The 16,117-nt window shown below is 30.8% G+C and overlaps 1 protein-coding gene across 1 annotated transcript; it reads left to right on the top strand.

Annotated features, from left to right (window-relative positions):
• Positions 1-14,012: 14,012 nt before the first annotated feature.
• On the top strand, positions 14,013-15,777 carry LOC111281441 (glucan endo-1,3-beta-glucosidase, basic isoform-like). The gene is made up of 2 exons (XM_089743778.1): positions 14,013-14,170; positions 14,597-15,777. The coding sequence occupies exons 1-2, from the start codon at positions 14,083-14,085 to the stop codon at positions 15,547-15,549; spliced, it is 1,041 nt and encodes a 346-aa protein (XP_089599904.1). The 5' UTR covers positions 14,013-14,082; the 3' UTR covers positions 15,550-15,777.
• The last annotated feature ends 340 nt before the right edge of the window (positions 15,778-16,117 follow it).

Raw genomic sequence — 16,117 nt, 5'->3', positions numbered from 1 at the left:
ACAATTTGACCATTACTCAGCTCACCCCAGATTTTATTCAGTAAAAAATTATTTTTATTATTCTTTTATTGATGACTGAATATTATTATTTCTCTTTCTCTATTTAGAGAGTTTTTTTCTCTTAAAAAATATTTCAATTATAGTAGATAGTTTTATATCACAACTCTATCAAATAAAAAAATTTTCACCGATTGTCCATACTCAATAAAGAATTGAAAGTTGCTCTTCCTATGCCTTAAGAAACAAAAGACTAATAAAGATGGTGAGCTCAATGTGGAGGCTTAGGAAATAAAAAGTACATTCGGCTCTTTTATGGACAAACAGGTGGCCCTCTCAATACCTGATCTGATAGATTAAGATAAAATTTTGGATTTTATATGTAAGGGGAGCTCATTATCGATGCTCATGGGCTGACCTCTCCAAAAGTAATAAACAAGATAAAGTATTAGGGTAGGTTTGAGGTAACCTCATAGGGTTTTATTTTAAATTAATTTTTTAACTATTAGCTCAGTTTTGTAGATATACTGAAGTCGAGAAGGATTTTGACATCTCCCAATACCAACAAGCCCTAAAGCCCAAAAGAGGGAAAAATGATTTTACTTGGGGCTTCATCATGTGAAGGAGATAAAGTGATCAGTATAGCTATACATCGCACTCTTTCAAGTAAGAAATCTAAAGTTAGGGCAAGTCGAGACTTATCTTCTACCTCGGTGTTGATACCACCCATTCTAGCCAAAAGATCACGGGTGAAGATCTTGTTATTTGTTTTTAAAAACCTCAAAACTAGGGTGTTGAAGCCTAGCTTGGAGAGGATATCCATAAGGTTAGAGTTTGCTCCAATGAAAGACCTCGTCTCTAACTTTGACATTGCTAAAAAATTTTGTAAGGTCATAATTTCCCTTCTTAGTGAGTATCTCCTGACCTCAGCTTAGTTTTTTATTATTATTTTTATTTTTATTTTTCTCAATCTAAGGTCTTTTCATGTAGTCCAAAAAAAATTCCCACCTCAGCCTATGAATAATAGCAATCAGGCCTTTCGTCAAGCTTATCTTGTTATAAGACATATACTGAGGGTTAAGAGAGATATGGCTGCCCTTGTCGAGCAGCATAAGAAGAGCTTGAAAGCATTAGGTAATATCAAATCAAGAATCAGCATGTCCCATAAGAAAGAGGCTAAGCTGAAGAGAAAGGTAAATGAGCTAACAGCGAAGCTGAAGGCTATCTTGATAGACAAGGCCGCAGCTAAATCGATGAAGGAGTAGGTCAAACTCAAACTAAATAATGCTTAGGCTAAAATTGTAAGGTTAAGGTATGAGTTGAAAGCTCAGGATAAGAGGGAAGAAAAGCTACAGATTAAGGCTATGGAGAAGTATAAAGCTTTCGATGAGTGTTTTCAAATAAAGGTAGAATTCTTCAAAAAAAATTTCTTGGTACCTTTCAATTGGCCAAGAAAGAGGTAAAGTTCAAATTCTCTTCTCTCAATATTGACTTTTCTAATATTGACATCAATAATATCAAAGCGAGGCCTTATTAAAATTAGTCCAAGAAGGATGAGGAAGAGAAAGAGAAGGGTAAAGATGAGGCCTTGAAAAAAGAGTTGAGGGCCACCATGGGGACAGAGAAAGAAGATGTGAAAGTCATCAAAGTTGAGGTCATCCTTCCTACTCCTGCTGATGAGAGTACTCATTTCGTCACTGCGTTGCTAATGAATGATTTTTGTAATTTTTTTATTTTTGATTTTGTAAACTTTTGACTTTGAGGTTAGCTCTTTGTAAAGACCTCTTATACTCCAACTAATGTATCTTTTTATAAAGAAATAGAAAAGAGAATTTTTTAAGTTTTAGCTTAGCTTTACCATCATTTTTTTTTACTTGCATAAGTTTGAGAATGGGTAACCGATCTAAAAGTAAATAATTTGGACTACTTGGATCAAACGAACATAATTACAACTTCTAAGTCAAATTTCTTTGAATCACTTAAAGGTAAGTTTATTAAAAATAATTTAATTTATGTGTTCACGTGCAAAATAATGCAAGTGTGAGCTTGATTTACTCTGATCTACAAGTAATAGAGTTGATTTGTATTTCGCATACTTGGAGAGGCAATGCCATTCACAAAATAGTAAAAGTGTGAGCATGGTTTATATGAAGCTACTGATAATAAACCTTTAGGTTGTCTGTGTTTCACATCCTTGAGATGACGTTGCCATTCAGATTCTATAATTTGTAGGTTACATCGTGAACAACTTCCTTAACAATATATGGTTCTTTCCACGTTTGGGCCAATTTGTCACTTCGGTCATCTATCTTGAAGCTTTAACTTTTTCTAGTACCAGGTTGCCCTACTTGATATGTTTACGTCAGACCTTTTTATTATAATAACTGACTACTTTTTGTTGGTAAGTTGTAATTTGGGTCAGGACTATGTCGTTTTATTTTTTGACGAGGTTAAGGTCGGTCTTAAGCGTTTCTTTTTTTTTTTGACACCAATTCAACTCTTAAGCTCGGTAGGTCGATCTTAATTGACATTACGACCTTTATCCCAAATGCCAAGTGAAAGAGGGTTTCATCGGTAGGCACCTTCGTAGTCGACCTATTTTTTTTTTGTTGCATTAAGCTTTCTTTTCAAAGCTTCTAATATTGTGTTATATACAGCTTCGACCTACCTGTTGGATTGAGGGTGGGCAATCGATGTGAACCTGAGGTCAATGTGAAGATATAAGCACCATTCCCTGAACCTCAGATTATCAAATTGTTTGCCATTATCTATTATTATAGACCGAGGTAATATGAATCTGTATACTATGTTTTTCCATACAAACTTTTTAACTTGTGTTTTTGTGGTAGCAGTTAAGGTTTCAACTTCCAACCATTTTGTAAAGTAAGCTACTACCACTAAGATGAATCTTTTTTGACCTATAACTGAGGTGAATGGCTCGAGGACATCCATCTCTCATTGTATGAATGGTCACGGGCTAATGATATGAGTAACCTTAGTTTATCGGAGATGTTACACATGGGCAAATCTTTGATATTTGTCACATTTTTTCACCAGTTCAGTTGCACCCCTCCTAATAGTGGGCCAATAATAACCTTACCTAAGCACTTTATAAGCCAAAGATTGAGGTTTAAGGTGATTTCCTCATATTTTTTTGTGGATTTATCTCAAGATGTACTCTACCTTTTTTTCATCAACACATCTCAAGTAGGGTAGGTTAAAGGAGCTCCTGTATAATTTTTTTTTTTATCATTGTGTATCGAAAGACCTTTTTCATTAGTGTCTTAGTTTGAGCTCTTTCATCAGGTAACACTCCCATGGTCAGGTTGATTTACTTAGTATTATCCTGGTTTTTTTTTTTACCTATCTCACAAGCTTGTCCTCAGTGCTTTTATGCACTAGTTTCTCTACTAAAACTTGGTCTAGGCTTTTCATTACTGTTATTGAAGCCAAATTAAATAGGGAGTTTGTTATTGAATTTTTTACGTTGATTTCTTTTTCACCTTGACTTTTTTAAAGCCAACTATTAGGGCTAGTGCTTTATTGTGGTATTTTTGAATTCCATCTTTTCAAACTCTAAACTTTCAATTACTTGATCGACCATAAGTTGGGAGTCATTATAAGCGATTATACACTGAACATTTAGCTCGATTGCCAACCTTAGGCCGACTATCAATGCCTCATATTTTACTTCATTGTTAGATATCCTAAACTTGAATCTCAAGGCATACGGGTACTGTAACCCTCCTAGACTGATTAGAATGAGATCGACTTCTTTGTATTGGCTCGTAGTAGATTCATCGACATAAAGCTTTTAATCATCCTTATATGAAATTTTTTTCTTTTTCTTAGGCTATCTTTTCAATTGTACCGAGGTGCACTCTACTATGAAGTATGCCACCATTTGTAATTTTAATGCCAATATGTGTAAAAAGTGTAGATCAAATTCACTAAGCTCTATTGCTTATTTGATTAGCCTTTCTGACATTTCAGGCTTTTGTAAAACTTATCTTAGTAGTTGATCAGTTAGGATGTAGATCGTGTGGGCCTGAAAGTATGGCTTGAGTTTCGTAACTGAGGTGACCAAGGCATAGGTCAATTTTTTTATACTGCTGTAGTTAACTTCAAGCCCTGTAATACTTTGCTTACAAAACAAACCAATCATTGTTTTTCTTTTTTTTTCTCAAATTAGAATCTAGCTGATAGCTTGATTTATGTTGGTCAAGTACAAGTATAGTGTTTCCCTAATCTTCAATTTAGATAGGATAGGCAAAGAGGATAAGAACTCTTTGAGTTTATTAAAAACTTTTTAGCATTAGGGAGTCTTTCTGAAGTCAGAGACATTCATAAGAGTTTTGAAGAATAATAGACATTATTCTATCGATCTGGACATAAATCGACTGAGTGAGCTATTCTGTCTATTAACCTTTGTACCTTTTTTATTGAAAATGGCATCTTTATTTCTAAGATTGCCTGAACTTTCTTGGGGTTCGTCTTTACTCCCTTTGGTTGATCATGTAACTGAAGAACTTACTTGATGTAACCTCAAAAGCACATTTACTTGGGTTAAGTCTCATGTCATACTTTCTTAAAGTATTGAAGGTTTCTTTGAGGTTTTCTAGATAAACTCTTGCTCTTGACTATCATGACTATTATGTCATTTACATATACTTCCATATTGCCACCGATCTGGTCTTTGAACACCTTATTCACCAATTTTTGATATATCACCCCTATATTCTTTAATTCAAAATGTATGACTTTATAGCAATAAAGGCCTTTTTCAGTGATAAAGGTTGTTTTATCCTCATCATCTTTCAATATTTTGATCTGATTGTAGCTAGAATAAGTATCCAAGAAGTTGATGAGGCTATGCTCAGCACTATCATCTACTAATCAATCTATGCAAAAGAGAGAGAAGTTGTCTTTCAGACAAGCTTTATTCAAGTTAGTAAAGTTCATACATATTCTTCATTTTTCTTTGTGCTTTTTAACCATGACCATATTGGCTATCCAATTAGGGTAGTAGACCTCTCTGATAAAGTCAGCTTGTAATAATTTGTTAATATTTTCCTCAATAGCTTGTTATCTTTCCAGGGTAAAAGTTTTTTTCTTTTGCTAAATGGTTTGACCTCAGGATTAGTATGTAGTTTGTGGACCATTATTTCGATATCAATTCTGGGCATATTAGACAGTGTCCAAGCAAACATGTCAGTATTATCTTTAATGAGATGAATTAATTGGTCATTATGCTGGAGCTTGGCTCCAATCTACATGTATTTTTAGGAATATTGTTCTAGAGTGGAATTGTTATGAGGTATTCAACTGGCTTGGGTCAATTTACATTTGAGTTCAGTTTTTGATGGGTTATCTATTTTTATTCTATTAGGTCGAGATCATTTCTTGCAAAAATATATCCTAATGTGATGATTAGTATATTAAACAACTTGTTAAATGTTTTAGTAGAAGTGAAGTATATTCTTCATTTAATGCTGTATTTTTATTGACGTGTTAGCTCGATTCAAATAACATCAAAATTTTACAACAACTTAGGAGCTCGGTTATTTCTATTGTTGCCTCAAAAAATTTAAAAAATAGAATAAAATTAAATTTTTGTAGAGCTTAAGAGCTCAGAACAACTTAAAAGTGTGTTTCTACCAAATTAATCTTACATTCTATGCTTTTGTCAGTGGTTTTTTTCTTTTTGCTAGTTCTTTGTATTGGTTCATCTTTGTTTTTCACCTTAATATTGGCTGAGCTGCCTGTCTACTTCCTAGTTCTATCCTCATTGTTATGACATAACATTATTGTGTCATGGACTAGTCTCTTCGAACTTTTTCAACCCTTGTAGGTGTTGAAAATTTCACTTTCAAATAACGAGCTGAACCTATGAGCCGCATAACAAATTAACTAGGTCAGTTTAATATCATGCTGTAGGTAGATGGGATATCTACTATCATGAACTCCATGACAGAGGTAATCATCTTCGATTCTATCCTTGAAAAGATCAAAAGCTTGATAGTTCCTCTTACGGGCACCTACTTATTTCTAAGCCCTACTAATGTTATGGTGATCAGCTTCAACTGATCTTTACCTATCCACATTTTCTTGAAACAATAATAGTACATAATGTCGATCAAACTCTCATCGTCAAATAGGATTCTTTTGACCACATAGTTTTATACTAAAGTTGTGATCACTATGGCATCATCATGTGGGTGTTGGATCCTTTTTAGATTATTTGAGCTGAAAGAGATCGGTTCATCTTTTCAATCTTTTTTTTTCTTAATCGAGGTGTATACTACCATTACCATGCCCAAGTTAAACTTTTTTTTTTTGAAATAGAGCTATCTTCTACGGTCACGTTAATTACCTCGATGATTAGCCTGCTATTATTAGCTCGACCCTTTTTCTAATTTGGTTTTTTTGCTCGAGCATCCCATATTCCCTTATCTGCTCTTCCCTTTTTACCTAGGGTGGGCGCTTTATGGTTATTTTTATAGTCCCTTCTAAATTGGTCTTTTTTTTTTTATCCCATAAATCCTTTTAGCTGACTTTGCCTTATCAAAGTTTCAATCTCATTTGTTAGGTTAACATAATCTTCGATACTATGGCCGATGTCCCGATGAAAGGTACATCTTTTTGTATGATCCCACCTTATGTTTTATCTCAATGGCTTAGGCCATCTAAGGTCAAAATTTCTTTTGATTTGCATCAAAATCTTTTCACAAGAGGTATTCAATGCAATGTAGCTTCTTTCTTCACTAGGGCTTCTAAGCTTATGTTGTCTCCCTTTTGGGAGAAGATCATAGAATTTTTTACCCTTTTTTATGACAAAAAGAGGGAATGAGCCTCTTTCACCTCAATTGTTGAGAAAAGAGGATGAGCCTCTCTCACATCAATTTGATTTCATTGTAACTTTAACATTAATGTATTTTTTTACTATTAGCAAGATGTTGGCCAGAGTTTTGGGAGGTTCTAGCAATAATGTCAACTTTAAATAGTGCTCATTATTGTTGAGTCTATTAGTCAGTGTGACAACAATGATTATATATTCTAGCTCTTTAACTTGTAGAGCTTTTATGTTAAAAAGTTTGACATAGCTTTTTAGAGTTTTATTCTACCTTTAGTGAATTAACATCAGGTTTAAGGTCATTTTCTTAGCTCTTTGGCTACTTACAAATTTAGACAAAAATGGGTGGCTGAGCTCTTTAAATGTAGTGATCGATCTTGGCTTCAAATTGCTATACTAAGATCGAGCTGTGCTTTTTAGCATAGTGGTCAGACCTTTGCACATCAGAGCCTTATTTGCCTCCTGTATCATTATGTTAATTCTATAAAGTTTCAAATGATCAAAGGGGTCAGAAGTACCATCATATGTCTCCAAAGTTGACATTTTAAATCCCTTGAGAGGCATGGCTCTGTTAATTTCTTCAATAAAGGGTAAGGTCTTTAGAAACTTGAGCTCATCTTTAAATGCTACTGCTTTTATTTTCAGCTCTTTCTTCATGGCTTACATCTAAGCTTCCAAATCTCTATTCGTTTAAAGTTCATGGTCTGTTTAGACTTATGGTTGTGGCATGTGTAGAATTATAGCTAGGGTGGTGATGAGTTGGGTTGGTGTATTCTTCTTTTCTGAAGGTCGAAGAGGCTCCACCTTTTCGTAGTTCGATTGCAAATAACAACTTCTCAGCCCGGTATGACTAAATCTAGAACTTTGAAGACTTGTGGTGGGGCTATAGTTTTTAGCGTTTGCTTGAAAGCTTGTATTTTATTCTATTAGGGCTTGAAATTATTTTATGGTTGGTTTCACCTGTGGTTGAGTTGGGCAAATAGAATGCTAGTTTTAGTAAGTTTTTGTTCCAATGGAAGCAGCTACCTTTCCTTCTTTTTGGGTTCTTTTTCTTAGTGGCTTTGTTTTATGCTCGGCTAATATGAGATGTGTCCTCTATCTAACGTGTCAAATGTTGGTGTCGAGCTCCAACCTGAGGGTATTTTTGTAAATGCAAAATGGAATGATACTTAGAGACAAAGGCATGGGGTGTTCCCTATGTTTGCACTATGACGTGCAAGTCAGTAAAGATTAGGTCAATAAGAAAGCAGGAAGAAGAGAGAAAAATGAATAGGATAAACTTCGCTTCATGGTACTTGAGTCTTCATATTTATAAGTAAGTTGAGAGGGATAAAAAGGGTATAATTAGGATAAGGCCGAGCTAAGGTGGCACTGAAGATGTCAGACTGACCTAATATGTTAGATCGACACAAAGGACTAAGATACCCTTGATTGTCTACTAAAGGCTTTGAGAAGAGAAATTATCACTATGCCCCTTTTGACCATTATATGCCCTTAACACAATTTAATTAAAATTTATAATCCAAAAAATAAAGGAATTTGATTTTAACAAATTATTGTACATAACTAAATCTGCATTTTCAAAATAGTACATAAGCTAATTACAAATTTAACCTAACTAAATTAATCTTGACCCGTAATAGAATAATTAATTTGACTTTAGTCCCTTCCCAAGTCAAGCAACCTTATCCTTAGTCCTATATATAATATTAAACGATATTAGTTATCACTTGACCATCATGACTTTCCTAAATACTTGTTAAAATACCAACCAATAATTTTCCTAATGACATGATTGATCCCAACAAAACTTCCCTGTCTATCCAAAATTCTATCTTCTCTAAATGCACATAGATTGGATTGTATTTTTTTTTGTTTTTTATTATTATTTATAAATATAAGCATGAAAAACTTTTAAATTGAAAAAACATATATTATTCCCTAAATTTTTAATTTTTCATTTAAAATTAATTTTTTTATTATAATTTTAAATTTTAGTGATGAGATTAATTTTACAGATAGACAAAGAGTTTTAATGTTATTAAATTATTATCATTAGATTATAATTTTTGAATAATGATTCTTTAAGGCTAATTTATCGGATAAAGTTAATTAGAGTTTATAAATAATTAAATCTCATGCTATTATATATATTGGTAAACTTTGTTTTCAATATTATCTCAGTGAATTAGAGTTCATAAATTATTAAATCTCAGATTCTACAAGTGATTTTTTTAAAATCAGTTTGGGCTAGAATATATGTTTATTTTTTTATGTAACAAGTAATAGTTCTTCAAATAATTTTTTCAAAACCATTTTACATAATATAAAGTGGTTTTTTTTTTCAAGGAAGTCATTTTTTAAAAAATTTCAATGAATATTGCAATACATTTTTTTAATTTTTAATCTTGATAGTCATGATTTATTGGTATAAGAAGTTAAGAGAAGTACTTGAATTCGTTAAATCAATCTTTGCAACTAATTTGCAGTTTTGTATGTCATTCAATTAAAAAATAATAAAAAAAAGTTTTTCTATTGATATTGTTAGTTGGGAGAACTTACCCTTTAAACATAAAAACTATGGAGTCATCACCAATTTTTTTTTACCTATGTGTGATTGGCTACTCATGTGATTCTATCTTTTTTAAGGTTATCCTAAGTGTAAATTAAAGGTCCTTAAAAAGAATATGTTATAGTCTACATAATCAAAAATAAAATTTGGGAGTCGATTATATGCAAGGAAGGTATTATCACCATTTTATGCCCAAAATTGGTACCACATTAATCATGTGTTATCTTGCCTAAGTCTTAATCAAATATGGTTTTTATCATGCAAATAAATTAATTCCAATCCATTTATTTATTTACAAAACATGGTGATGCAAAAATTCTATCAAATATCAATTAATCATGCAATCATGTAATAAATATTAAATCATATCATACAAAAATTATCATGCAAATGTATTATAAATCATATCAAATATCATGTAAATATATCATGCTTAGATCATGCTAAAATATTCATACAAGAATGTGATGCAAATATATTAATTATCATACAATAATAACAATCATGTAAATATGCAAATCAAATATAATCTCACAAATATGTTAGTAATATAAAAATATGCAATTAGATATCATTTTAAAATTAATATAATATCATATTGTGCAATAAATATAAAATCATGCAATAATAATAATAATAATCATGCAAATAAATATATTAATAATCATACAATCACACAAATAAATGAATTAATAATCATGCAAATAGACATGCAATTAAATGTATAATCATGAAATTAACAATAAAAATCACCAAATAAATATATAATAATGCAATTGACAATATAAATCATGCAAATATATATAATCATGCAATTAACAATATAAAACATGCAAATATATTTTTTCATGCAATTAACAGTATAAAACTTGCAATTAAATATATAATCATGCCATTAACAATATAAAACATGCTACTAAATATATAATCAAGCAATTAACAATATAAAACATGCAATCACACAAATAAATAAATTGATAATCATGCAAATAAATTGATAATCATGTAAATAAATTAATAGTCACGCAAATATATTAATAAATCATGCAAATATATTAATCATACAAATAAAATATTAAGCAAATAAATTATCATGCAAATTTAATATTAGTCATGCAAATATAATATTAGTCATGCAAATTCATGCAAAAATGAATGTCATGTAATAAACATAAAAATAACAGTAATCAATTAAATATTATAAAAGTTATGTAAAAATCACAAAAAAAAGAAAGAAAGCAAGTATTACCTCAATGAATCACAGGTTTCAACAATTTTTTATCTTTTAAAAACTAATGTTCCTACTATAAATCTTAGCCTTCCTTTCAAAAATTTCAACTGAATCTTCTTGTAAAATGTTTTTGCTTAATTGCTTCCTCTTTGCTAATTCAAAATTGTACCAAAATTTTCTCTCTTTTTAAAGACTTTTATTTGATCTTGAAGTCGATTGCTATGAGGCCCCTCGTTTTGATCTTAGATTCAAGGTCTTGATATAGAGATTGAATTTCTTTCAATTTGGAAGAAATTAATTTAACTGAATCTAAGATTTCTCTCCAAATTTTATTTTTTGCACAATATTTCATTTTTCAATAGATTGAGTTACAAGTCTTTTCAAAATTATTTAACCATTAAAGTTGAAATCTGAGATATCATCCAAGAGTTGAATTGAATCCAAGATTTTTCATGCAAAATCCCACATTTTTTAAATTTATTTTTTACTTTTTTTAATTTAATTTATTTTTACCAATTGACTTTGATTCTTTTGACAAAAAAAATAAAATTTAAACTAAAAAATTAAAATATAAATTAAATTTAGGACTTAATCTTTAGGTCCAAAATTTACTTTTTCGATTAAACCCAATAGCACAATCAAAGTAAAAAATCAAAACCCAATGAATTTCAAAAAATCCCTAGATAAAATAAGATGTCTACAAATATATTCAAGATTAGTTAATTCTTTTTTCATATTTTAATTTATTTTGATGAAAATTTTGACTTTATAATTAATATTTTGTTTTAATATGAGATTTTTTAATTTTACATAGTTAGTTTTTATAATATTAAAGGATGTAAAATTATATTGATAAATCATTTATTAATTAAAAAATTATTTATATTTTATAATTATAATGTAAAAATATATTACTAGCACATATTTTTAAAAAATAACATATTTATTGTGTGAGCTGGCACATGATCATGCACTTGAATTTTTTGTTTTGAAAATTTTAATCTACCTTTAAACCCCGTAATCTTATATTGAACATTACACGAATATGCTTTTTTAAACTCGTAACCTCTAAATGTTAAGCTCAAAATCATGCTAATAGATTTAAATGTTAATCTATCATGTATCAGTAGTTTAAAAAAGCATGGAATTGACTTAATAAAAAATTATTTCATTCACCACCAATAAAGTTTTTAAACTCTTTAAGAGAGATTAGCAAAATGATACATAGAACTTGAAACTTAATTTGATTTATTTATATAATTATTTTTAAGAGTTGGTATCCAATAGATCTAAAGTTCAAATTTTAGCACTTATAATTTTTTTTCTCATTTTTAGTCTATAACTTCTTTTGTATAAAAAAAATTGACATATTTTTTAAGATATATTAAAAATAATTAAAAAATTAAGGTAACAAAAAAAAATACATTTATCAATTGTTTAACTCCATTTTGTGGAGTTTAAAAATTCTTTAAAAATTTATAGAAAATAAATTTTTGACTTGGTATGCATTGGAGTGAATAATCTCAGGGTCTTATCAATACTAGCTCAGTCGAGTGAGAAGGTTAGGCACCCAAGTTGCATGGCGCTCCTTGATACACATCCTTTGTCTATTCATAGCTCCATAGGCTAATACCATATTATATTTACAAGCGACCAATGAGTTTTTGATTTAAAAGTAAGGAAAATGTTTTAAAATTTTAAGATTTTATAAGATTATATTTACAAGTGGCCAATGAATTTTTGATTTAGTAGTACGAAAAAGATTTCAGAATTTTAAGATTTTAGATCCAAATTACATTGTGTGAATTTATTTCAATGTTATGTTGAATTTTTTTTGTTATGTAATACTTGATGAGTAAGGATCCATTTATACTACTGTAATTCTTATATTTTTTGTGTCTTTTAATCAAAATTAAATGCATGACCCATTTGAATGAAAATAATATTTTTAAATTTAATAATTTTGATTCAAGAGTTCAAAAAAGTGTAAGAGTTATCCTAGCATAAATGGATTCCTTTTCATACTTATCATAATTATAACTTATACTTTTAATTTCATAGAAAAAAAATTATATTTATAAGTAAAAACATATATTATTATATCATATATTATCAAACAATTTCAATTTGGAGTATTCTACCTATAATTATTTTATTATAATATTATAATTGTCTAATCATAATAAAAAATTATGTAAGAGTTTACTATTTATAAGTGTGGATTCTATATAAAATTTTAATGATCCTTGTATAATTTTGAATTGTGATTGATTAATTATAATATAATCATTATAGGTAATATGCTCTCATTTCAACATATATGATGTAATTATTACATCATGTCATGTATCAAATTTTTATAAACAAATTAAAAATATATACAAATTAATAAAAATTTAATCAAATCTACATAAATTGGTTTCATTGATCATGTGCAAGCCCATTGAGATTAGATTTTATGTATAATTTAATTTCGGAAAAGGTTTTAAAAAATTTCATTTCATACAAAGAAATATTTGCTTGAAAAAGTAACCTTTCAAAGCTTTCTACCATTAAAAATAGCAACTAAAGCAATATAGTGGAAAATTATACGGTTCTATTTCTTTTATTTATTTTGGTAAAAAATAAATCTATTTATTTGTTTATTTTGCTCGAATGAAATTGTTGCAAATGGAGGCATATATAGATATAAATTGTATAAACACTGATTTTACTATACTAACAATACATGAACAGTGTAGATCATTATACTAACAGTATATGAATAGTGCATAGAAATTTGTGCCAATAATTATGGTTAAAGAAGTTGGAGAATTCCCATATCCACATCATAGTCATGGAAGTCAAGAACATGCCGTGCGAAAATTGGAGTCATTTTATCCAAATATTAGGTTTAATATTTGTCCTTTTTATTTGAAGAGTTAAGATCGTTGGTCTCTTACCTAACTAATAATAACAAAAGAAAAAATGGTGTTATTTTGTGTAAGCTACTTGCTAGCTAAAATTAATTCCATTTGTACAAAGGCTCAAAATGAATTAATGTAACTAGTGTAAGAATAGCAATAAAAAAAACATTTACTCCGTTTTTAATGTGAACCCATAGGCCAGAATTAAATTAGAAGAATAGTTGATTATCGTGCGAAAGGAACTGGCACAAGCCACAGTTGAATTTTCCCGATCCATGAGGCCCAAGACTTTTAAAAGGTTACTAAGAGAAGGCCCAGTTGAATGACGAAATCTAGATGGTTTTTGTGGAAGATTTTTTTTTCTTTTTCCATGACATAATTTTCCATGGAGCAATTAATTCACTTGGAAAATGCAAGGGGTGGGGATCCTATATAAGGTCCAGTAAGTGGGGGTGCTGGCAATAGAGTTTCGGCCTTCCTTCAATTCTTCTCTTTTCTTTTGTATCTTCTCTCTACGTCTCTCATGGCGAAATCCAATTTAGCTGGCAACTTTGGTATGGCTTCAACATTGCTGCTGTTTGGCCTTCTAATGGCATCCCTCGATACCTCAAGTACTCTCTCTCTCTCTCTCTCTCTCTCTCTCTCTAAATAATATTAATGGTCCAATAATCTGGTTTTCTTTGTTATCTAAAAATTCATTTTTAATCATCATTTATATGTATGGATTCCACTATTCATGACTAATCCCTGCATGAATGATGATAATAACAAGTGCACTAAAAAATAATGGACATAAAAATGATGGAAAGGAGCTCAATCCACATATATTAAGGTAGGTTTGGTTCATTAAATGGAATAAAACTTAAAATGTTGAGATAATAGAATGAGGTAGGAATATGAAGGAATAGTTATTTTATAGTTTAGTTTATGGAAAGGAATAGCTATTGTGGACATATTCCTGTGTTTGGTTGCACAAGTGGTATAATTAGTTGATGTAACACATTCTTATTTTTAAGCTCTTGTTACATCTAATGCAGGTGCTCAAATAGGTGTTTGTTACGGAATGCTTGGCAACAACTTACCACCAAAGCCAGAAGTTATAGCTCTCTACAACCAGAGAAACATCAGCAGAATGAGACTCTATGATCCAGACCAAGCTGCTCTCCAAGCTCTCAGAGGCTCCAACATTGAGGTGATGCTAGGGGTTCCAAATACCGATCTTCAGCGTGTCGCTGCCAATCAAGCCAATGCAAACACTTGGGTCCAGAACAATGTTCGAAACTATGGCAACGTTAAATTCCGATACATTGCTGTTGGAAATGAAGTCAAACCTTCAGATCCGGTGGCACAATTTCTAGTCCCTGCCATGCAAAACATTCGCAATGCAATTGTTGCAGCTGGCCTAGGGAACCAAATCACAGTTTCCACAGCAATCGACACAGGGACGCTGGGAGAATCTTTTCCTCCATCAAAGGGGTCTTTTAGGCCTGAATACAGGCTACTTCTCGTTCCCATCATTCGCTTCCTGGTGGACAACCAAGCCCCATTACTTGTTAACTTGTACCCCTATTTTAGCTACGATGGCAACCCGGCTATCAGCCTGGATTATGCTCTGTTCAGATCTCAAGATCCTGTCGTCTCAGATCCTCCCTTGCAATACCGTAACCTTTTTGATGCCTTCTTGGATGCTGTTTACGCTGCCCTGGAGAAGGCTGGTGGCGCCTCTTTGGAGATTGTTGTGTCGGAGAGTGGATGGCCATCCGCTGGAGGTGGGGCACGGGCGGCAGCCAATATTGATAATGCAAGAACTTATAACCAGAATTTGATCCAGCATGTGAAAGGAGGTACTCCAAAGAAGCCTGGAAAGCCTATAGAAACTTATATTTTTGCCATGTTTGATGAGAATAAAAAACAGGGCGACGAAATTGAAAGACAATGGGGACTGTTTCTTCCAAATAAGCAGCCTAAGTACCCAATCAATTTTAACTAAATAGAGCTGCTGATCAAAATCTGTAAGAGAAGGGCATTTCAGCCATGCTATATTATATTTAGCGAAATAAGAGCATAGTGCTTATCCCTGCTCAAGGGAGAGCAAAATAAGCGTGTACCAGCTGCTAGAAAATATTCAAAATAATAAAACTCACATGATTTACATGTTACATGTGATGAAAAGTTGTGTCTACTCTTTACTTCAAAAAAAAAAAAAAATTTACTCTTATTTGTTACAAGTTCTGTCTTTGAAAAGAGATCTATTTAAATCAAAATTAGAAAAAAAAAAAATTTACGTTGAATCAAGTTTGTACGCATGTGGAACAATACATGCAAAAGCTCCTAACAATTTTCTTTAACTCAAATCACCTCTTATTATATTTATCATAGAAAACTTTGTTAAAATAACAAAAGATCAATCGGATCGAGTCTAAATGAAAAATGTTTTTCTTTAAATATTAAATGGAAAAGAAAGAAAATGTATAATACAACTATGAAATTTTAGATAATAAATTCTTTGGTTTAAGCTTTAAATGAACATCTAATTTAAAATCAATTAATAATAAGTA

The sequence above is a fragment of the Durio zibethinus genome, chromosome 14 (genome assembly GCF_047325235.1).
Source record: "Durio zibethinus cultivar Kanyao isolate XHJ-2024 chromosome 14, ASM4732523v1, whole genome shotgun sequence".
Classification (NCBI taxonomy): Eukaryota; Viridiplantae; Streptophyta; class Magnoliopsida; order Malvales; family Malvaceae; genus Durio; species Durio zibethinus.
The sequence above is the reverse complement of the archived record's forward strand: the minus strand, read 5'-3'. Positions and strand labels throughout refer to the sequence as shown.

Excerpts from the sequence above, each read along its gene's own strand:
- LOC111281441 (XM_089743778.1), top strand. The coding sequence starts at position 14,083 with ATGGCGAAATCCAATTTAGCTGGCAACTTTGGTATGGCTTCAACATTG. Across the intron at positions 14,171-14,596 it reads GGCATCCCTCGATACCTCAA|GTGCTCAAATAGGTGTTTGT; the intron begins GTACTCTCTCTC and ends CATCTAATGCAG.